General features: G+C 42.2%; 1 protein-coding gene across 1 annotated transcript in view; it reads left to right on the forward strand.

Annotated features, from left to right (window-relative positions):
* Positions 1-24,965, forward strand: part of LOC124131952 (cadherin-23-like) — a 50,024-nt gene that overhangs the window by 18,630 nt on the left and 6,429 nt on the right. The window contains exons 14-34 of the mRNA XM_048400859.1: positions 14-178; positions 3,274-3,435; positions 4,308-4,375; positions 4,664-4,907; positions 6,005-6,153; positions 6,937-7,015; positions 8,070-8,142; positions 8,991-9,169; positions 11,028-11,154; positions 12,826-12,974; positions 13,439-13,577; positions 14,727-14,942; positions 15,293-15,447; positions 16,699-16,848; positions 17,856-17,984; positions 18,918-19,083; positions 19,497-19,726; positions 21,162-21,341; positions 22,254-22,373; positions 23,182-23,314; positions 24,366-24,620. Of these exons, the coding sequence (XP_048256816.1) occupies positions 14-178; positions 3,274-3,435; positions 4,308-4,375; positions 4,664-4,907; positions 6,005-6,153; positions 6,937-7,015; positions 8,070-8,142; positions 8,991-9,169; positions 11,028-11,154; positions 12,826-12,974; positions 13,439-13,577; positions 14,727-14,942; positions 15,293-15,447; positions 16,699-16,848; positions 17,856-17,984; positions 18,918-19,083; positions 19,497-19,726; positions 21,162-21,341; positions 22,254-22,373; positions 23,182-23,314; positions 24,366-24,620 (3,268 nt within the window). The remainder of the gene's footprint in view (positions 1-13; positions 179-3,273; positions 3,436-4,307; positions 4,376-4,663; positions 4,908-6,004; positions 6,154-6,936; positions 7,016-8,069; positions 8,143-8,990; positions 9,170-11,027; positions 11,155-12,825; positions 12,975-13,438; positions 13,578-14,726; positions 14,943-15,292; positions 15,448-16,698; positions 16,849-17,855; positions 17,985-18,917; positions 19,084-19,496; positions 19,727-21,161; positions 21,342-22,253; positions 22,374-23,181; positions 23,315-24,365; positions 24,621-24,965) is intronic.

Raw genomic sequence — 24,965 nt, forward strand, 5'->3', positions numbered from 1 at the left:
TTATTCCTTTCAGCCCAGCAATGCCATGTACACAGTGGTAATAGTTGATCAGTCACAGAACACATTTAAGATCTTCCCAGAAGATGAAGTGTCGGGAAATGTGGCTGTCAACTTGCTTGTCATCAACGCCACCCTGCTAGATTATGACAAACCAAGCCTGAGAACCCAGAGAGTGGTGGTGAGTGCCATTGGCAGAAATTCTGCTGCTTCTCTAAAGATTGAATGTTCTTAATAATCTCTATTCAGGGACCATGGGTTATCCGAGTTGCTGCAATTTGCTTTGATTTGTGTCCCTTTTAGGATTTGCTGATATTGGATTAAAAAAGTCAGAGTCTTTCCATGAAATGAACCTTGAACCGTACCACGAATATGTTTCACAAAGGCGGTAAATGTCTACAATCATTGTCATGTTGGACATTCCACACTGAACTGCCATTCATGATTTAACTAAAGGTTTTAGTTTTTAGCTTTGTAATAATGACAGTGAGTTGATGTATGATGTGTACATCCCCTGTAGGTAGTCCTGGCTGTGCTAGTGTCACATCACACCCTGTGTACATCCCCTGTAGGTAGTCCTGGCTGTGCTAGTGTCACATCACACCCTGTGTACATCCCCTGTAGGTAGTCCTGGCTGTGCTAGTGCCACATCACACCCTGTGTACATCCCCTGTAGGTAGTCCTGGCTGTGCTAGTGTCACATCACACCCTGTGTCCATCCCCTGTAGGTAGTCCTGGCTGTGCTAGTGTCACATCACACCCTGTGTACATCCCCTGTAGGTAACCCTGGCTGTGCTAGTGTCACATCACACCCTGTGTACATCTCCTGTAGGTAGTCCTGGCTGTGCTAGTGTCACATCACACCCTGTGTACATCCCCTGTAGGTAGTCCTGGCTGTGCTAGTGTCACATCACACCCTGTGTCCATCCCCTGTAGGTAGTCCTGGCTGTGCTAGTGTCACATCACACCCTGTGTACATCCCCTGTAGGTAACCCTGGCTGTGCTAGTGTCACATCACACCCTGTGTACATCTCCTGTAGGTAGTCCTGGCTGTGCTAGTGTCACATCACACCCTGTGTACATCCCCTGTAGGTAACCCTGGCTGTGCTAGTGTCACATCACACCCTGTGTACATCTCCTGTAGGTAGTCCTGGCTGTGCTAGTGTCACATCACACCCTGTGTACATCCCCTGTAGGTAGTCCTGGCTGTGCTAGTGTCACATCACACCCTGTGTCCATCCCCTGTAGGTAGTCCTGGCTGTGCTAGTGTCACATCACACCCTGTGTACATCCTCTGTAGGTAACCCTGGCTGTGCTAGTGTCACATCACACCCTGTGTCCATCTCCTGTAGGTAGTCCTGGCTGTGCTAGTGTCACATCACACCCTGTGTCCATCCCCTGTAGGTAACCCTGGCTGTGCTAGTGCCACATCACACCCTGTGTACATCCCCTGTAGGTAACCCTGGCTGTGCTAGTGTCACATCACATCCTGTGTACATCCCCTGTAGGTAGTCCTGGCTGTGCTAGTGTCACATCACACCCTGTGTACATCCCCTGTAGGTAGTCCTGGCTGTGCTAGTGTCACATCACACCCTGTGTCCATCCCCTGTAGGTAACCCTGGCTGTGCTAGTGTCACATCACACCCTGTGTACATCTCCTGTAGGTAGTCCTGGCTGTGCTAGTGTCACATCACACCCTGTGTCCATCCCCTGTAGGTAGTCCTGGCTGTGCTAGTGCCACATCACACCCTGTGTACATCTCCTGTAGGTAACCCTGGCTGTGCTAGTGTCACATCACACCCTGTGTACATCCCCTGTAGGTAGTCCTGGCTGTGCTAGTGTCACATCACACCCTGTGTACATCCCCTGTAGGTAACCCTGGCTGTGCTAGTGTCACATCACACCCTGTGTACATCTCCTGTAGGTAACCCTGGCTGTGCTAGTGTCACATCACACCCTGTGTACATCTCCTGTAGGTAACCCTGGCTGTGCTAGTGTCACATCACACCCTGTGTCCATCCCCTGTAGGTAGTCCTGGCTGTGCTAGTGTTACATCACACCCTGTGTCCATCCCCTGTAGGTAGTCCTGGCTGTGCTAGTGCCACATCACACCCTGTGTCCATCCCCTGTAGGTAGTCCTGGCTGTGCTAGTGTCACATCACACCCTGTGTACATCTCCTGTAGGTAACCCTGGCTGTGCTAGTGTCACATCACACCCTGTGTACATCTCCTGTAGGTAACCCTGGCTGTGCTAGTGTCACATCACACCCTGTGTCCATCCCCTGTAGGTAGTCCTGGCTGTGCTAGTGTCACATCACACCCTGTGTCCATCCCCTGTAGGTAGTCCTGGCTGTGCTAGTGCCACATCACACCCTGTGTCCATCCCCTGTAGGTAGTCCTGGCTGTGCTAGTGTCACATCACACCCTGTGTCCATCCCCTGTAGGTAACCCTGGCTGTGCTTGTGTCACATCACACCCTGTGTCCATCCCCTGTAGGTAGTCCTGGCTGTGCTAGTGTCACATCACACCCTGTGTCCATCCCCTGTAGGTAGTCCTGGCTGTGCTAGTGTCACATCACACCCTGTGTACATCTCCTGTAGGTAGTCCTGGCTGTGCTAGTGTCACATCACACCCTGTGTCCATCTCCTGTAGGTAGTCCTGGCTGTGCTAGTGTCACATCACACCCTGTGTCCATCCCCTGTAGGTAACCCTGGCTGTGCTAGTGTCACATCACACCCTGTGTACATCTCCTGTAGGTAGTCCTGGCTGTGCTAGTGTTACATCACACCCTGTGTACATCCCCTGTAGGTAGTCCTGGCTGTGCTAGTGTCACATCACACCCTGTGTCCATCCCCTGTAGGTAGTCCTGGCTGTGCTAGTGTCACATCACACCCTGTGTCCATCCCCTGTAGGTAGTCCTGGCTGTGCTAGTGTCACATCACACCCTGTGTCCATCCCCTGTAGGTAACCCTGGCTGTGCTAGTGTCACATCACACCCTGTGTACATCTCCTGTAGGTAGTCCTGGCTGTGCTAGTGTCACATCACACCCTGTGTCCATCCCCTGTAGGTAGTCCTGGCTGTGCTAGTGTCACATCACACCCTGTGTCCATCCCCTGTAGGTAACCCTGGCTGTGCTAGTGTCACAGCACACCCTGTGTACATCCCCTGTAGGTATCAAGTCTTACCATTCGTTATGTATGATGTCTTAGCTTTTTAAATTGCATGATATCACAGGAATATGTCCTATCCTGTTGAATTTGTTCTGTTTCAAACAGCTTGAAGCTCGCGAGTCGAATGTCAATCCGAGAACCAGCACAGCAACGGTCAACATATTCCTGCAGGACCTGAATGATAACTCCCCTCAGTTTACTGCACCGCAGTATGAATTCACACTACCTGAGAATGCACCAGTGGAGACCTCCATCGCCACCATAGAGGTAATGTACAGGAATCTCGGGCAGGATAGTTCCCTTGTACAAAAAACGCCTCTGTGGTCTAGTGGTAGAGCGTCCGCCCGGAGAGAGGAAGGTCCGGGGTTCGGTCCAGTGTGTCATACCAAAAGACGTTAAAAGATGGTACTTGTTGTTACCCTGTCTGGCGCTCGACATTAAAGGGCTAAAACAAGGACTGGTCGGCTCGGAGTCAGTATACTGTGTCTGAGTGGGATATTCATGTTAAACTGCGGCATGGTATCTCAATGTGCTAGCACTATAAATCGGCATCAGTCCGGACTCGTACAAGCAGCCACACACACATGTGCATGCACGTTGCTATATAAGTGCAATTATCTTGGGACGCGACGTTAAAACCCAATTTCACCTCAGCTCACCTTGTACAAAAAACTTACTTCATGTCAGCAGTTATGTTTTACAAAGCAATTTAAATTTGTCTAAAAAAATAATAGTCTTGCTTCTCAGGCTCCGGCCACTTCATCATAAAGTGTGCCGCATGTTTCATTTTTATTTCCATTTTAAAAATCAACAATACTTCAAAACAATGAGAACCAATACAACACAAATTTAGTTCCCTTTACATGCTGATGCTTTACTGTGCATCTTGTGTTATGGTCATGGCGGCAAGAGGGGTTTGTATGTTTGTTTATGATTTATTTAGTAACATACTATTTTGGACAAGCAAAAAGGAAAAAAAACACACTGCCTGCCCGCACTATATTTTCAAAAGTCATTCCCTGAGAACAAGTTCTTTTATTTTTTTAAGCCTCATGTTCATGTTGACACACAGCTGTCATGGATGAGCAGGTATCAAGAGTTTTATCAATCAGAACTGAAAATTAATTTGTATCTTTCAGGCTGTTGACAAAGATGAAGGCCAGAATGGAAATGTCACGTACAGCCTACGAGGAACTGGAAATGACCAGTAAGAGTGACTTAATTTATCATAATAATAGGCTATTTATATTGCGCGTATTTCCACGCCACTTAGGGGCATGCTCAAATTATTATTGTGTCATTTCTGGCATGCCCAAGGGACGCAACTCTGCACAGCGAAAAGCCGCGCCTTAGATGACAGGGCCACCCGCTGTAAAGTATTAATGATAGCTTCCTATGATACTTGAACTTCTAGCATCACTGAGAGACTCACCAGTTTATTACAGCTCCCCTGAATAACTCAAAGTCATTACTTTGTTGTTACCTCCTATTACAGATTTACAATCGATGGATACTCGGGGTACCTGAAGCTGAGCAAGCCACTGGACTATGAGACGCAGAAGGTGTATCAGATTCTAGTCAATGCCCAGGATGAAGGCAGCCCTCCCCGCGAGACCTCAAGAACCCTCACGATCAGAATCACAAACATTAACGATGAGCGTCCAGTCCCAGAGAGAGCTCTTTATCAGACATATGCACAGGAAACATCCCTCGAACTCCGACCAGCTGTAGTGGTGCAGGTAAATGTGCTGTTAGGTTTGGTTTCAAAAGTCTGACTGACCCACGATTTCAGAACCCGAAATTTTATGTGACATTGGAATTTAGTAGTCAAGAATATTCATCAAAACGTTCATGTTTGAAAAGTAAATAAATATTGTTTGTACTAGGGCTGGGACGGGTAACTCGGGTACTCGGGCCGGGTGGGTGCTGAGTACCCGGGTACCCACAGGACTACTCGGACCCGTGGTTAGTCATGTGATATATTGTTTAATGGCAAAAATTATCTTGAACTCTATGGTGACACTGTAAGTGACAAATGTTCGTATTTCTTTCTGAGAGCTACAGTGGGTACCCGGGTAGGGTCGGGTAATAGGGGTTTGATACCTGGGTAGGATCGGGTAATAGGGGGGTCGGTCCCAGGGTAGGGTCGGGTAATAGGGGGGTGGGTCCCATGGTAGTAAATTTGGACTTATCCCAGCCCTAGTTTGTACCTGCCAACCAGTTCTTCTGCATGGAAAGAAATCGAGGCAGCATTCTTGTAGAACAAGTAGGAATTAACATATTTCTTTTTATGCTAAGATACAAAATGTAAACAAAATACAGTAAACTACATTTATAACGAACATGCTTATAACAAACTAACGGATACAACAAACTGGTTTTTGGCTTCAGACATTTGCTGCATATATGCTGTATATATGCTTATAATGAACTATGGTTATAACAAATTAGTGGTCCCTTTGTAACCGTAGTTACTGTACTTCTTCACATGATAATGTTTTCAAGAAGTCAGACTGAAAGTGTTGAAGAGGCATTGTCGTTTGTTCATTTGTTTGTTGTTTAACACCGCACTCAGCAATATTCCAGCTATATGACGGTGGTCTGCAAATAATGAATTCTGGTCCAGACTATTCAGTGATTGATATCATGAGCATCGATCCACGCAATTGGGATATGATGACATGCATCAACCAAGTCAGCGAGCCTGACCACCTGATCCTGTTAGTTGCCTTTTACGGCAAGCATGGGTTGCTGAAGACCTATTCTACCCCCAGTCTTCACGGGTCGAAGAGGCCACGAGAAGTTCTACATGTTATAAGTGTTTCTTTGTTTCCAGGCTCGTGACAATGAAAACCCTTTTGGTAACATCACATACAGGATCGTAGCAGGAAACACCCGTAACAACGCATTCCGCGTGAACCAGGGTTCAGGCGAGCTCACACTTGTCAGCTATATCGACTATGATGAAACTCCCAGCAATGGACGGTGAGTGCACTTGATCTGGACTTGATCTGGACTTGATCTGGACTTGATCTGGACTTGATCTGGGTTGAATGTCTTCACATATGGCGTGTGAGTGAGTTGGGTTTACCAGGCTTTTAACAGTATTCCAGTTATATCATGGCGTGTCAGCTTAATGTGGGAGGAAAGCCTGAAGTGATGCAGGTCTCAGACGTTTACCATTTCAGTAAAACCCACGAGCACGGGTATGGTGCTGACAAACCTAGAAACATAATCGGGGCGAACTGGGATTCGAACCCACAATCATAGGTTTCTGGTGTGCCCAAGGGACGCAACTGTGCACAGCGAATTGCAGCGCTTTAGACGACTGGGCCACCTGTGCCCCCTTTTCACATATGTGATGACTGTGTTGATATGCAACTTGTTGGCCAAGAAATATCTATCTCAGTTCTTCTTAAAGGTTTCCAAGAAATCTTCATTGATATACTATGGTAGCAATCATGAAAGATTTTTAAAAAAGCAGTTTGTTTATGTATGTAAGTATACATCGGTGTTCCAGTGTCAGAAATGACCTGATTATTTTTTAATATTTTATTTCTACTTGTGGTTGAAGTGAAATTGCAAGGTAATATTATGTAACAAATGTTATATTTGGGATAAAGCTTTCTTAGTAAAGTACAGAATCTCGTACTTGTTTGGGTTGAGTCCCATCCAGGACATGGAGGTGAAGAGGACATTGCAGGTTGACATTTGCAAAATAAAAGTTACCTGAGTGTGGATGTTGAGGTGTGGCTTCGTTTTCTGCAGCTTTGAAGTGGTGATCCAGGCTTCGGACAATGGCAGCCCCCCACAGTATGTCAACATGACCGTCAGGGTGGATGTACAGGTAACGTCTGTCTCCCTTATGTCAACATGACCGTCAGGGTGGATGTACAGGTAACGTCTGTCTCCCTTATGTCAACATGACCGTCAGGGTGGATGTACAGGTAACGTCTGTCTCCTTATGTCAACATGACCGTCAGGGTGGATGTACAGGTAACGTCTGTCTCCCTTATGTCAACATGACCGTCAGGGTGGATGTACAGGTAACATCTGTCTCCCTTCTGTTCTCATTGAGAAGTCGAAATAATTGATTTGATACAGATTCAGAACAGGTGCATGAATCTTGATATGAACAATCATTGGTATGAATGATGCCTTTTGGTATTTAGAACTTTCCACTCCTATAAGAAATGGTTTAATCACAAACATTTCATTTTCAAGACAAGTATGCATTTTCACAGAAATGCCATTTAGTGAGTGAGTTAAAGCTTTACGTCACATCGACAATATTTCAGCCATATCGTGACGAGAAATGACATTTAAGTTTCGATACTAGTCAGCATGTGTTTGTATTTACTTGCTATGCCTGCAGGATTAGTTCAGTCTGTAGCACTGCAAGTATGTGTGGGTCACATACATTAATGTCAGTCTTTCTGTTTATATTTGTAAGGTTAAAAAAATAATAGTCTTGGTTCTCAGGCACTGCCCACATCTTCATAAAGTCTGCCGCCCGTTTTGTTTTTATTCCATTTTGAAAAAAAATGAAAAAATCCTATTACTTAAAATTAACGAGATCCAATAAACCACACAGTTACTTCCCTTTACATGAGCACTGCTTTACTGCACATCTCGTGTTATGGTCATGGCGGCAATAGGAGTTTGTTTATGTAGGGAGGCCCTTTCCCAGGTTTATGGTAGACAATCATTTATTTGGTTACATACTAGTAAACACCACCAACCTGCCCGCACTATGTTTTCAAAAGTCATTGCCTGAGAAATTCTTTTATTTTCTTAAACCTAAACTCATTTAATTATTTTGGGAGGTATTTAAATATTTATCTGTGTTTAATTATAATCATTATTAAGTAATTACAATAATTGTACTTGTCATCTTCCAGGATGAGAATAACAACTCACCCACCTTCAGGAGCGGATCATATTTTGCCAACATCACAGAAATGGCCCCTACAGGTAAGAATTGGGTGGTGGTCAATCAGCTCCAGACCACCTGATCCGTTAGTCGCCTCTTACGACAAGTACAGTCGCCTCTCATGGCAAGCATGGGTTGTTGAAGAATCCGGATCTTCACGGGTCTGTTTAAACTTCATGTCACTCACCTCCACATAGTGTGAGTGAGTGAGTATGGTTTTACGCCGCTTTTAGCAATATTCCAGCAATATCACGGCGGGGGACACCAGAAATGGGCTTCACACATTGTACCCATTCGAACCCGGGTCTTCGGTGTGACAAGGGTACGCTTTAACCACTAGACTACCCGACCGCCCCTTGATGTAAGGAGACATTACTGGTATAGTCAAGCTTTTCCTTCCTTTGCCTATACTGTTTGATACATTACAATGACTTTCTAATGACATAGAGACATCAAAATGTGTTTTTTAAATTGATTGTGAACTGTTAGGCCACTATTTATTAATAATTACATTTTCATTCAAATTTTAAAAAATGTGATTATTCTATTTTAAAAATTAAACATGTTCAAGGCAATGTTGGTGTTAGATGGATGTGATTGACATGAAGCTTCTTGTTTGTCTTCAAGGAAGGAAACAGGGTATCACACATAGAAATTATCTTCGTCTGTGTTTGTTTGTTTTTTGTTTTGTTTATTGTTTAATGCCACACTCAGCAATATTCCAGTATTATGACCGCGGTCTGTATTTATAATAGAGTCTGGACCAGACAATCTCTCTCCTGTTGACACATTGGGACTTTAATATGATGTGATTGATTGAGAAACTATAATATTATGGCCTCCTGTGTGAATTTATGTTATTTTATCAAAAACATGTTTCATCAAACAGGTACGTCTGTTGTGTCTGTGATTGCAACTGATGCCGACAGCCGAAAGAATGGAGAGTTCCGATACACGATTCAGTCAGGAGGACGGGAACATTTTGACATCAGCAACAGCAGTGGTTTGATCACGGTCAGCAGCAAGGCCAAGTTTGACTACAACGTGTTCCCTGTCTACAGGATGACTGTGAGTAATCTTATCGTAGAATAAGAGTTGCGTCCCTTGGGCATGCCAGAAACCTACCCGTGGGTTTCACTAAAGTGGTAAACGTCTGAGACCTGTATCACTTCGGTCTTTCCTTCCACATTAAGCTGACACGCCGTGATATAACTGGAATACTGTTAAAACAGGCGTTAAACCCAACTCACTCACTCACTCAGTTTGTTTGATAACAGTGAAAATAGTAAATTGTCTCTACTTCGTCATCCATCAACTTCTAAGTAATGCCTATCAAACAATTCAAGTGAAACTGCTTGGTTTAACTAAAAAAACAAGGATTATTGATACAGTACTGGCAGTCTTTGGTTTTCACTTGTCAGACACAGATGAATGATAAGAACATTTTGAAACAACTACAAAAGTTAGATTGTACTGAGGGCATTCTTCTCTAAAATTGGTGATCTAGAAATCCTCTTGATCTCTGATTTAGCACATTATTTAGGAACTGCAAGCCAACATTACAGTAGCCATGGTAACTGTACTATTGATAGAACAATGTGGCTACTGTATTTCCCATTGTTGTTGAAGGGCGGTCGGGTAGCCTAGTTGTTAAAGCGTTCACTCGTCACACCGAAGACCCTTGTTCGATTCCCAACATGGGTACAATGTGTGAAGCCCATTTCTGGTGTCCCCCGCCGTGATATTGCTGGAATATTGCTAAAAGCTGCGTAAAATCAAACTCACTCACTCACTCACATTGTTGTTGAAAGACTTGTTTTGTACCTCAGCCACACATGTCGCTCTGGATAAACCCTTTTTATCAAAGGGTCAGTTCATTACCAGGGTTGTAATGTGTGAAGTCCATTCTCTCCTACCTTGCCATGTTTTGAATATATTGTGACGTGCATCTCGGAACCTTATTCACTCACTCACATGTCTATTGAAGATCTGAGTTCAAGCTGATCTTCAGCAACTCATGCTTGTCATAAGAGGCAGCTAACAGGGTCGGGTGGTCAGACTCTCACTTTGTTGATGCATGTCATCATATCTCAATTGCATGGAGCAATGGCTATGATGTCAATCACTGGCTTGTCTGGTCCAGACTTGATTATTTGCAGACTGCTGTCATATGGCTGGAATATTGCTAAAGAGGCGTTAAACAAACAAACAAACATACAATCAAACAAACTAACAAACACTCTCATTACTCTTTGATGTCCAGTCTTACTAACAGCTGTACCAAGGGTGTTTATTAAGTTTTAACTGCATGGACTCATTCAGTCTCATTAAAATCAGATCTTAGTTCTCGCTATCGCTAAACAAAGATCTGAGGACATCACATTACGGGTCATGTCAGAACAACCTTTCATCCGTCCAATCAAACTGTCGCTTACCAGATCATGGAAGTGACAGTCGGAATGCATTCTGATCATGCAACCTCGAAAACGTTAACATGGTGTATTCAGAATGACAGTTACGACTTGTATGAGTGTTTCTGTCAAAATTATCATCCTTCTCTCGCTTCCATTTGAACGGAGGAGGCGTTGCACAGTACTCGGGAAGCACTGGTATACAATCACAACTATATATTAGACATTCCGGAATGTTCGTTTGTTCATTTTTCAAACTTTTAATCGAGAACTGTGTCAACATATTTTTCAAGCTGCTTTCTGATTGGCTGATGTCGACTTCTTCTTAGTAATTTCAGTGGTCAGTCAAAGTTCGTGAAAGGTCGTTCTGACGTGACCCGTAATGGAATGTCCTCAGATCTTTGTTTAGCGGCAGTGAGAACTTAGATCTGATTTTAATGAGATTGGGACCTTGAGTTCACTGCTGTGATGTTGAGTTCTGCACCAGTTTCTGTGAGTGGATGCTCTGTGTTCAGGTGTTTGCTATTGACTCCGGTAGTCCTCCGAAGACGGGTACCACCATTGTCACTGTCAACGTACAAGATGCCAACAACAAGGCTCCCAAGTTCCAGCAACAGATCTACGTCACCAGCATCTCAGAAGGTAATCAATGGTATTTTAAGGAGCCATGTATGTGTGCACATGTCGTGTCAGTGCTACAACATTGATGGGCAGATTTAGTTTGATTTCGGAGTAATTGGTCACTAGAGGTCTTAACATGACCCTCATGGTTACTTCCCTTACCTTGAGACAGCGGTGTGTGAGGTCCAGGTGGAGTCCATGAGGGCGCCGGACTGGTTGGCAGTAGGCTATGATGGTCATAAGAGGAACTTTATTATACATTATAGCTAAAATGGATAGAATTATCATTAAAACGCCCGCACGTTATCAGAAATGAGCGGGCCACTGTAACTTGATAATGCCCTCATAATGCTTGACTACGGGCCATTATCAAGCCCGTTGTGAGGTGACGTCATAAGGTAGAGAAAGTGACGTCACGTATTATAGTGACGTCATCTGGTTTGTTCTGTGACGTTTCCATGTTTGTAAAATGGGGTCAGTGACATTCGTGTTGATTGCAAAATTTTTAAAAACCGATGTTGTTGTTTCTTTTTATTTGATAACAAATTCCATCCATTTTAGCTATAATAACGATAACGCTATTTTTCAGGGCATTATCATATGCAGAAGCCCTCGGTCTTTTCAACTGCCCTCCTTCGTCGGGCAGTTAATGGAAAACCTCGGGCTTCTGCAAATGATAATGCCCTGAAAAATAGCGTTATCCTTATATTACAACAAAAAAGAACATAAAAAGTACTCCAAATTGAAGTACAGTAAACTACGGTTACAACGAACACGCTTATAACGAACTGACGGATATAATTAACTAACTTTTTAGTCCCGACTATTTGCTGTATTCATGCTGTATATATGCTTATAATGAACTACGGTTATAACAAACTAAAATTAGTAGTCCCTTTGAGTTCGTTATAACTGTAGTTTACTGTATTTCATTATTTCATGACGAGAATAATATCAGTGTGGGATATGTGGAATTTCTTGATTTGTTTTCCAACAAAACATTTTCAGCAAAACCTAGAAGGCGTGTTTTATCCTTTACTTAAAGCATTTGTCCCTGGTTACAGCTACTATTGATGTATTTGTATTGTGTTACAGCAAATATTGATGTACTTTGTCCCTGGTGACAGCAACTATTGATGTACTTTGTCCCTGGTTGCAGCAACTATTAATGTATTTGTCCTGTGTTGCAGCAACTATTGATGTACTTTGTCCCTGGTTGCAGCAACTATTGATGTACTTTGTCCCTGGTTGCAGCAACTATTGATGTATTTGTATTGTGTTACAGCAACTATTGATGTACTTTGTCCCTGGTGACAGCAACTATTGATGTACTTTGTCCCTGGTTGCAGCAACTATTAATGTATTTGTCCTGTGTTGAAGCAACTATTAATGTATTTGTCGTGGTGTTGAAGCAACTATTGATGTACTTTGTCCCTGGTTGCAGCAACTATTAATGTATTTGTCCTGTGTTGAAGCAGCTATTAATGTATTTGTCCTTTGTTGAAGCAACTATTAATGTATCTGTCCTGTGTTGAAGCAACTATTAATGTATTTGTCCTGTGTTGAAGCAACTATTAATGTATCTGTCCTGTGTTGAAGCAACTATTAATGTATCTGTCCTGTGTTGAAGCAACTATTAATGTATCTGTCCTGTGTTGAAGCAACTATCAATGTATTTGTCCTGTGTTTCAGCATCTCCAATCGGCAGCAGCGTGTTGGACACAACTGCTACAGATGAAGACAGCACAAGCGAGCTGCGCTTCTCCATCCCCACCAGCACCATTCAGGCCCGCAACAGCGGTGGAAAAATGATCCTCTCACAGGTCTCCTTTAATTTCCGGGTACGTGTTTCATGGCCACAAATGTTTTGAGGGAGAACGATCACTACTGCGCAAGACCAAGCAGCACTTTCACTTGAGACTGTTCAAGGTTCAATTATTTACATGCAAGGATTTGGTGAATTGACTAATCAGCCATCCAACCCTTTACATCTTTATAAATGTTGAGAATTTTCTTGAGTTTTGATTACAGCAAATGTTTAAAGTGTGGTTTAATCAAAAAGGAGTATGTTATTATCACCTCAAGGGATTTATCTTCGAGGATTTACCTCAGGAGAATCACCTCTGGGGATTTACCTTCTAGGATTCACATCCGGGGATATACCTTCGGCAATTTACCTTCAGGGATTTTACCTTTAGGGATTTACCTTTATCATTTACCCTCCGGGGATTTACCTTCGGCAATTTTCCTTCAGGGAAGAGTGTGATTTAAGATGAACATTGATGTTGTTGATCTCTACTTTCAGAATGCATTTGTAGTAGATCCGATCTCAGGACGAATCACCACCAACACCACACTGCGGAGAGATCTTGCTGCTGAGGTCTCCTTCAGTGTCCTTGTCAGAGATCTCAATGCTGAGGGGACATTACAACAAACAGCCACAAGTAAGGGCAGATAACTTGTCTCTTTGTTAGCTCCCTTGGCCCAAACAGCCACAAGTAAGGGCAGATAACTTGTCTCTTTGTTAGCTCACTTGGCCCAAACAGCCACAAGTAAGGGCAGATAACTTGTCTCTTTGTTAGCTCACTTGGCCCAAACAGCCACAAGTAAGGGCAGATAACTTGTCTCTTTGTTAGCTCACTTGGCCCAAACAGCCACAAGTAAGGGCAGATAACTTGTCTCTTTGTTAGCTCACTTGGCCCAAACAGCCACAAGTAAGGGCAGATAACTTGTCTCTTTGTTAGCTCCCTTGGCCCAAAGAGCCTAGGTGAGCATTTGTAATGACATGTTTGTAAATATTTTGCCATTTTGACTTCTAAATCAATTAAGCTGAAACTGGATAAGGTGTTTCTTACCAGAATAGAATTTAACTTTAAGGAAACAAACTCAGAAAAAAACCAAGTCAAAAGCCAGAGAAGGCTGAAGATACTGGTTAAATACCCAGAACATAGTTGATAATTTGTTCAGAGCTTCTTGATTGGTTAACAAATATGGCTGCTGGCAACCATCTTTTAAAACTCAGAAGTGATCTAAGGAACAGAATTGTGGATGTCATCTTCTTTATTATGAGGAACACAATGTTTCGGAGTATATATCCATAATCCTGTTCCTCATCATGCTTACCGTATTCAACATAATATGCCCCCCGCCCTAATAAGCGTTAGGCGATATTTGCTAATATATTGGCTAGTGAACAATCCCAATTAGCGTCCCTTCCGATTGGTTAATGTACACAAGACTAATTTATTTGTGTATAATACGCACTCGTGTGTTATATACACCCTTAATTATGGACAATTAAATTCTGGAAAACATATCAGTCATGTATAATATGCACAGACTTTTCTTTTGTATCATTTCAGGCTGACAGCATAAGCCACGAAATTTACGATCTTTCATCTCTGTTTTTTTTTCTCACCAAAATTATATTCTAATAAGAGCCCCCTAATTCTAAATTTGAGAGCGCCCTGGGAGCTTATTAGGTCAAATACGGTATGTGTATTACTTCTAAATGCCTTTCAAAGATCAGAAATGCTCTACATTCTTGTTCCCTTGATGATTGAATATTGTCTGAGTGTTTTGTTTTCTTGCAGCTTCTGTTCTGGTGACAATCCTGGGCACCAACATCTCCACCATCTACTTCACCCCGGCCAGGTACTACTTCTCCGTGACGGAGGGCAAGCAGGTCAACTACGTCATCACCACCGTTGCTGCACGGGACCCTGCCTGTGGAAACTGTCTCCTCCACAATTACGTGGAAGTGGATAACAGCGATCCCAACGGCTATTTAAAAGTAGATCGCTTCAGTGGTCAGTAACTATGTCACATGATTCCTTCCCAGCATACCCTACCATCTCTGTGGTGTTGTCGATAGAGTGCTGGCCCTGGGAGCACATATTTAGTTAGCAATTATCGATCTTTATGATCAACATTGATAGCCTGCCCTAATGATTGGTGGTAACAGGGGCTGTACTGGCCATCCTAGTGGATGTAAATGTGAGGCCATCTTCTTCATCATGTTCATCAATATATTTATTTTTACAATAAAGTGTAAATTATGTATTTATGACAGTGAGATTTTTATTTTAGTAAGATTTATTATTTAGAAATGAATGATTGAGTTTGTGAGAAATACATGCTTGAATGTTCAATGTTGCAGGCCAGGTTTCCCTGACAAGAGTTCTGGACTATGATGATGGAGATAGACGGCTGAATATTGATATCCAAGCTATATCTAACGACAGCCGGACAGCTCGCACTAGTGTCACTGTGGAAGTCCGAGATGACAACGACCACAGTCCACAGTTCAGACTGGTAAGTGTACGAGACTGTGTACAGTGGGTGAGTGAGTGAGTGAGTGAGTATGGTTTTACGCTGCTTTTAGCAATATTCCAGCAATATCACGGTGGGGGACACCAGAAATGGGCTTCACACATTGTACCCATGTCGGGAATCGAACCCGGGTCTTTGGAGTGATGAACAAACTCTTTAACCACTTGGCTACCCGACCACCCCAAATACAATAGGCTAAAAGTACATTCATGCTTTGACAAAGCAGTATAAATCTCATTCACTCACTCTTCTTCAAGCAAACAGTGGGTCAAGCCCATTGACCAGTGGCATACAATGTGCAGGGTTATGTCCCTTGGTTGTACTGAACTCCCACATTGAGTGAGTGTGAGTGTGAGTGAGTGAGTTTGATTTTACGCCACTCTTAGCAATATTCCAGCAATATCACAGCGGGGGACACCAGAAATGGGCTTCACACAGTGTACACATGTCGGGAATCAAACCCGGGTTTTCGGCATGACGAATGAACGCTTTAACCACTAGGCTGCCCGACCACACCTATCTCTCACATTGATCCCACTGGGGTAGGTTGTGTGTGTGTTTCACCAACAGTACCCAACCTGTGCTTGCTCAGACTTTTAACCACAAATCCTTCACTCCCAGTAAACAAACCAAGTATACATACCATAGTAAACTGACCCCAGCAAAGAGACTAGGAAACAGACCCACTAAACAGACCTGAGGAAACAGATGCACTAAACAGACCCTAGGAAACAGATGCACTAAACAAACCTTAGGCAACAGACCCTAGGCAACAGACCCTAGGCAACAGACCCTAGGAAACATACCCCAGGAAACAGACCCTAGGAAATAGACCCACTAGACAGACCCCAGGAAACAGACCCTAGGAATCAGACCCACTAGACAGACCCCAGGAAACAGACCCTAGGAAGCAGACCCACTAAATAGACCCACTAGACAGACCCCAGGAAACAGACCCTAGGAAGCAGACCCACTAAATAGACCCACTAGACAGACCCCAGGAAACAGACCCTAGGAAGCAGACCCACTAAATAGACCCACTAGACAGACCCCAGGAAGGAGACCCCAGGAAACAGACCCACTAAATAGACCCACTAGACAGACCCCAGGAAACAGACCCACTAAATAGACCCACTAGACAGACCCCAGGAAACAGACCCACCAGTGGTCAGTGATAGAATGAGATGCTGGCTCGTTCACTTGCTTATCCTCTCTATCATCTCTGTATTGCAGCCTAGCTATGACTTCACCGTGTCGGAGTCGTCTCGGTACCCGTTCCGTGTCGGGTATGTGAAAGCAACAGACAAGGACAGTGGCAGCTTCGGACGTGTCGTGTACTCTCTCTCAGGGCAGGGGGCCCAAGACTTCGAGATCTATGATACTGTGAGCATCTGCAACCTTAAACTTTAACTATTGTTTTTATCTCATTCTCATAGACTGACTCTCATAGTTCTACATGTGTGTTTTGGATTCAAAATATTTTTTAAGAAGTTATTACAGAAATCAAATATGACAACTGTTATCAGGCTGATTGACAAATTAATTAAATGAATTCTAGCCATTCTAGATTACTTTGCAGCCTGTTAAGTCAAAGGTCAAGGTCACTGTTCAGGTTTTGATTATTTTTCAGAGGCATTAAACTTTATATGCTTCATGCAGTTATTCTCATGCCTAGTTTCGCTTATTTTTTGTAAGTCTTGGCATGGCGCTAGTATCGATACAAGAATGTTGGATCCACCTATTGGGGTGCCATTTATCAGAAAAGGCACAAGAAAGCACAAGCATGGTCATTTGTTAAGCTGTATTTTGGCGACCCATATATCCATACTTATGGCACTTCTGGCTGTTAACATCAGATTTGGATACAAACTAATGTCAAAAACGAGATACCTCAAAAAAATGCATTGATATTTCAATTGGAAACTTTCTTGAAGTCTGTTCATGTAGTGACGTGTCTTTTGTGGTTCAGTATACATGTATTTGTATGTATCTTTATAAAACCACTTGAAATGTTGGTGCCATGTAATCAAAGGTCAAGGTTATCTTTGAGGTAATGAAACATGGCCAGTTATGGATGCATTTTCACTTGTACAATCCTAAAATGTGGATAATTGTTGGATCTTAGGAAGTTGTCTTCCTTAATTTCAAGGTCCCGAAGTAAGAAATGTTTTCGGGCTGGAGCTAGAATCGAAAAGCCAGGAGTATTGGTTCCATGGGAACAATATACCTAGGATAAGGACTGGATTTCCTTCCCTTGGTCAATTTATATGTATGAAGTTTTGTTCCTCTGGAATATTTATACCTGGGACTAATTCCTTGATCACACAAACACCTCTAGTTACGTGTGCTTTATAATAATGCATTTGAGTATAATTTTTTTGTCCATCTAGGGTATGATCTTAGTAAGTCGGACAGCAAACCTGGACTATGAGACAACTCGTACATACAACCTTCTGATAACTGCATCTGACAATCCTACCAATCAGTCGTCAACTGTCAGGAAGCAGACGTCAGTTACGGTGAGTCTTATCCCCTGGTATTTACTAACAATTTGACATTATGAATATTATATTTACTCCTATTATCCAAAGTTTGTCATTAATAATCGCTTTGTCATACACATGATCAACAGCTGGGTAGGCCATGGTCGTATGGCTATATTCCCTGTATGTAAGTACTATCAGCTAGTAGCTTTATCATACATGTGATCAACATGGTTGTATGGCTATATTCTCTGTATATAAGTCCTATCAGCTAGTAGCTTTATCATACATGTGATCAACATGGTTGTATGGCTATATTCTCTGTATATAAGTCCTATCAGCTGGTAGCTTTGTCATACATGTGATCAACAGCTGGGTAGGCCATGGTTGTATGGCTATATTCTCTGTATATAAGTCCTATCAGCTAGTAGCTTTATCATACATGTGATCAACATGGTTGTATGGCTATATTCTCTGTATATAAGTCCTATCAGCTGGTAGCTTTGTCATACATGTGATCAACAGCTGGGTAGGCCATGGTTGTATGGCTATATTCTCTGTATATAAGTCCTATCAGCTAGTAGCTTTATCATACATGTGATCAACAGCTGGGTAGGCCATGGTTGTATGGCTATATTCTCTGTATATAAGTCCTATCAGCTAGTAGCTTTATCATACACGTTATCAACAGCTGGGTAGGCCATGGTAGGACCTGTATTGAAGTTGAACTACATAAATCAACTCTGTATTTTTGAAGATTAACTTCTGTAAAATTTATTTCTTAAGTTTCTGATTATTTGTTATTGTGAAAATAGAAGTCATGTTTAAACTTCACCACCTATTCAAACAGAATGTAAATAAAATCAGGCCATGTCATAGCCAAACTTATTTGTTATTTTTTCTGTATTTAGTGAATGTGTGTCAACATGGTTTGCAACGCTGTATGTAACAAGCATCATATTTCTGCAGCTGACCATCACAGTGTTGGATGTGAATGACCAGGTTCCCCAGTTCAGCGCCATCTACCCCTTCTATGTTGTGGAGAATTACAAAATCGGGCAGAGTGTCGGACGTATCATAGCAACAGATGGGGATGCTGGAACCAATGGAGATATAGTTTATTCTATGACTGATTGTAAGTGGACAGAGGAACCTGGTTAATCCAGACTTTAACAGATGTACAGAGGAAGCTTGTTAATCCAGACTTTGTAAGATGTACAGAGAAACCTTGTCAATCTAGTCTTTGTAAGATGTACTGCGAAACCTGGTTAATCCAGACTTTGTAAGATGTACAGAGAAACCTGGTTAATCCAGACTTTGTAAGATGTACAGAGAAACCTGGTTAATCCAGACTTTGTAAGATGTACAGGGAAACCTGGCTAATCCACACGTTACAAGATGTATAGAGGAAGCTTGTTAGTTAAGACAGTACCATGGCTATATATGTTGTTACAGAAGTGCAGTAGTCTTGAATGTGATGTTATATCCCACCTCACCTCACCCAACCTCACCTCACCTCACCTCATTAGTTGAGTATTTCATTTCCAGCCTCAAACCTGTTCCGGATCACCAACACTGGGTACATCTTGACCCAGCGTTCCCTGCGCGACCAGTCCCCGTACAGCCCCTTCAATGTGACGGTCCGAGCGGAGGACAGAGGCATCCCATCTCTGTACAACGAGACCCAGGTGATCATCAACATCCGCAGCGGTCAGCTTGATGATGGCCGTCCCCAGTGGAGCATACCACGACTGGGAGATCCATACTATATAGATGAGGTACGTATCTGTATGTCGACTGTATGTAGTCTGTATGTAGTATGTAAGTAGCCTGTATGTAGTATGTATTTGGTCTGTATGTAGCCTGTATGTAGTATGTATTTGGTCTGTATGTAGTCTGTATGTTGTCTGTATGTAGTCTGTATGTTGTCTGTATGTAGTCTGTATGTAGTAAATATGTAGTATGTATGTAGTATGTATGTAGTCTGTATGTAGTATGTATGTAGTATGTATGTAGTCTGTATGTAGTCTGTATGTAGTATGTATGTAGTATGTATGTAGTCTGTATTAAGTATGTATGTAGTCTGTATGTAGTCTGTATGTCATCTGTATGTCATCTGTATGTAGTATGTATGTAGTCTGTATGTAGTCTTATGCAGTATGTATGTAGTATGTATGTAGTCTGTATGTAGTATGTATGTAGTATGTATGTAAACTGTATGTAGTATGTATGTAGTATGTATTTAGTATGTATGTAGTATGTCTGTAGTATGTATGTAGTATGTATGTAGTATGTCTGTAGTCTGTATGTCGTATGTATGTCATCTGTATGTCGTCTGTATGTAGTCTTATGCAGTATGTATGTAGTCTGTATGTAGTATGTATGTGTATGTAGTCTGTATGTAGTATGTATGTAGTATGTCTGTAGTCTGTATGTAGTATGTATGTAGTCTGTATGTAGTCTATGTGGTATGTATGTAGTATGTATGTAGTATGTATGTAGCCTGTATGTAGTATGTATTTGGTCTGTATGTAGTCTGTATGTTGTCTATACGGAGTCTGTATGTTGTCTTTAAGTAGTATGTAAAGAGTCACTTTGTAGTCTGTATGTTGCATGTATGTAGTCTGTATGTAGTCTGTATGTAGTCTGTATGTTGTCTTTATGTAGTATGTCTGTAGTCTGTATGTTGCCTGTATGTAGTATGTAAAGATTCTGTTTGTAGTCTGTATGTTGCCTGTATGTAGTCTGTATGTAGTCTGCATGTAGTCTGTATGTTGTCTGTACATTGTGTGTATGGAATCTGTATGTAGTCTGTATGTTGCCTGTATGTAGTATGTAAAGAGTCTGTTTGTAGTCTTTATGTTGTCTTTATGTTGTCTGTATGTTGCCTATATGGAGTCTGTATGTTGTATGTAAGGAGCATGTATGTAGTCTGTATGTTGTATGTAAGGAGCATGTATGTAGTCTGTATGTTGCCTGTATGTAGTATGTAAAGAGTCTGTTTGCAGTCTGTATGTTGTCTGTATGTTGCCTATATGGAGTCTGTATGTAGTATGTAAGGAGCATGTATGTAGTCTGTATGTAGTCTGTATGTTGTATGTAAGGAGCATGTATGTAGTTTTGCGTTAGTTATAAAATCTGACCGTGAGAATGAGTCTCACTTTGTAGGTGTGAGTGTTTGTGACATAGTTCTGTGACTGCTATGTGTCTCAGGGTACATCAGAGGAGCAGTTAGTCCTGGTCGCACAAGCAGTAGCACGCTCCGTTGGGCCGGAGGTCATCTTCAGCCTGAATTCTGCGAGTCCACAGTATGAAAAGTTCAAGATTAACAGCACCACAGGGAGACTCACAACTAATGCGGTGTTCGACAGGGAGGAAACCGCTATCATACAGGTGGGTGAGGAATAGAGATGGTTATTGGAGGTTTAAAGTCTATCACAATATTTTGCGATGCACAAGGCCGTATTGCGATACTTATCACTATATATTACATAATTCTAAATTTTGAAGTCTGAAGGTATGAATTGAAGTTCATGAATGAAACAAAACAAGATGCTGGTACAACATAATCTTTACTCATTCAATAAATACACAGCCATCTTGGGGCCCTGGATGAGTGATCCGGGTCAGCGAAGGTATTTAGCAAGAAATACGTAATACGTAAACTGGGAAATTGAAAAGTTTTGCCTAAAAGAATAATAGTTTTGTCTAAAATAATAATAGTCTTGGTTTTCAGGCACCGCCCACATCATTAAGTCCACCCTTTTCAAATAAATAGAAAAATCCTAACCTTAAAAACAATGCGATCCAATATAGCACACAGTTACTTCCCTTCACATGCGCACTGCTTTACTGCACCTCTCGTGTTATGGTCATGGCGGCAATAGGAGTCTGTATGCATGTTTATGTATCCTTCTCATTTTTCATAATGTTGAATAAAGATATAACTTAATTAAACTTCAGTGTATGAATGACGAGAATGTTTAATACATGTATCTAAATACGTTTTGCCAGGGCTATGCTAAAAATGTTCCCTATCCGACATTTTGAGACATCTCCTGGGACCTACAGTGGGTAAATTTGGACTCGTCCCAGCCCTAGTAGGGAGGCCCTTTCCCAGGTTGATGGTACATAACTGTTTATTTGAATACATACTAGTTTCAACAAATGAAAAAAACAAAATAACACCGCCCGCCCACACTATATTTTCAAAAGTCATTGCCTGAGAACCCATTCTTCTATTTTTTAAGCCTTAGCTCCAAATGAGCACATTGTGTATAACCCCCCTCATCATCCTGCCTTCAGCTCATCCTGGTTGCGACAGACAGGGCCAACACAACGCTACAGAGTTTCCGGGCACTGACGATCTATGTCCGAGATAAAAATGACAATGTGCCAGAATTCGGGGCATGCCCAGGCCTCTCGGTGAGTAATACATATCTTATTTATTATATACTTTTTGTGTAGTTGTCTACCAGAAAATTCAATTATTTCATTACAAATGTAAAACCTTGAAACATAAATTCTCCCTACCTAACACACAGGGACGGTTTACCACCCCTTGTATTTGCGACTTGAAAAGTACATTCGTGTTTTCAAAATCTTAAAAAATATAAACAAAAGTATCAAAAAATATTTAGGGACATGGAAATTCTTTATAATACATTTTGATATGATTATATACAAAATTAAGTTAACAAAAATTATTCTTGAAAGCTAGGAGAACGCTGTTGGAAGTGAAAGAATACACCCTGGTCAAATAACAAAAATGGCGCTTTGCGAAACAAACAGTTTCGATTGACGAGTTAAATGAGAAATTTACAGTTTATATACTGTTGCCGTCTTTTTTCTGTAAAAATGTTCATTTGAGAGACTAGATGTTAGTCTGAGAATACCCCAGCTGGTAACTTATCATTCATGGAATCTTTGATTTGGCTATTTGAAGCTTTTCTTGACCACAACAGTAAACACTATTTTGCAAGACTGTTGCGTGTTTGACCATCATTCTGCTTCCATTGAGAAGGGGTGGAGTAGCATAGCGGTGGAAGTACCCACTCGTCTCACTTAACACCCGGGTCAGACCCGCTACATGGATACAATTTGTGAAGCTTGATGGTGTCACTGACACGGTGATACAAAATCTTTATGTTTCATTTAGTTTGGACATAAACTGAATATCAGCCATAAATAAACATGAATTTCCAGTGACTTACATGTTGATTTCCTCTTCCAGCTTGAGGTACCCCTTAGGGTTACGATATCTGAGGACACGCCAGTAATGACCTCCGTGTACAAGGTCAGAGCGTGTGATCTGGATGCGATCATCAATGGCGTGACGTATGAATTAGAGACAAATATTCCATTGTGTAAGTAAAATTTATATACACAGTAAATAATATAGCACCCTGATGTCTAACTATTCGGGGCGGTCGGGTAGCCTAGTGGTTAAAGCGTTCGCTCGTCACGCCGAAGACCCGGGTTCGATTCCCGACATGGGTACAATGTGTGAAGCTCATTTCTGGTATCCCCCGCCGTGATATTGCTGGAATATTGCTAAAAGCGGCGTAAAACCATACTCACTCACTCACTCAAACTATTCATCGTCCAGGGCCATGAGACATCCCCACAAGTCCTGAAGACAGTTCATGTCTCAGGAATTATGGACATAATTGAGAAAATTGACACCTCCGGTCATTGTACTGACACACCACAGTGAGCCAGGTCTCGTCTGTGGCCGCCCTCCATCTTCCCGAGGCAAGGGAGTTAACTGACTATAAAAGTCCAGTTTCCACCCTTGCTGAACTTGGCTGGAACTCCGGAATCATATGTTGGCTGGACTAACGAGTCTATGCATAGTCCAATCAAAATCTTGTAACAAACTGACATCCAGTTCATAAACAACGTGGATTTCAGTCAACTACTCGCTTTACCGTCAACTCCAAATCTTTTCATGTTTTGGGGTGCTCTGGTGGGTTGATGCACTTCACGGTGTAAGAGCCGTTTTATTTCAATATAGATCTTGATTATCGATGATATTGTATTACCTTGGCCGCCATTTTGTTTGACAAATACAAGTGATTTCAGAGGTGTAATCTGATTGGTCAATAGGAGGGATATAACTCGTAATAGCCACTGGTGGCGCTATGATCAAGTCTGGAAATTCTGGCCTAGTTCGGCAAGGGTGGAAACTGAAATTTTATAGTCAGTTAACTCCCTTGCCTGGGGAAGATGCACCCATTCATATCCCTCAGCTATCAAGTACTGTACCTGACATATATAGCAGGCTGGGGTTTAAGCAAATCGATCTTCAAAGGGGAGACTTAGGGTGTTGTACTACAGACTACTCATACTGAACACGTGAGATTCTAAAGAAATGACTTATTTGTTGTTGCCCTTAAACTCTGAACTCTTTTGCAGGTCAAAGACAAAGTACTGGAAGCTTCACCGTTGACAGCCAGGGTGTCATATATACTGACAAGTCTCTTGACAGGGAGGCCAATGCCACCCACCTTGTGTGTGTTAGAGCCAAGGTGGCACAGCGGAGGAAGCGGCAAGCATCCGTCTACCCTGTTGATCAGATGACGGATACGTCTCATGTTGCATATGTGATTGTCACACTCAGCGATGTCAATGATAACAGTCCCAAGTTTCTGAAGAAGGTGTTACATGAAGGTAACAGTCTGTGTTTTTTCTTATCACATTTATGGGGGCGGTCGGGTAGCCTGGTGGTAAAGCGTTCGCTCGTCGCGCCGAAGACCCGGGTTCGATTCCCGACATGAGTACAATACGTGAAGCCCATTTCTGGTGTCCCCTGCCGTGATATTGCTGGAATATTGCTAAAAGTGGCGTAAAACCATACTCACTCACTCACTCACTATCTCATTCATGGCACAGAAATGTGAAGAACTGCTCAATATTTTATACATGAGATAATACTGACACTAGTTTTGCCATTTGTGGGTTGGGAAATTTTGTAAGAAGTGAGTCTTGAATTAGAACTGGTATATAATTAGCTAC

The sequence above is a fragment of the Haliotis rufescens genome, unplaced genomic scaffold, assembly GCF_023055435.1.
Source record: "Haliotis rufescens isolate VD_foot unplaced genomic scaffold, xgHalRufe1.0.p SCAF_20, whole genome shotgun sequence".
Classification (NCBI taxonomy): Eukaryota; Metazoa; Mollusca; class Gastropoda; order Lepetellida; family Haliotidae; genus Haliotis; species Haliotis rufescens.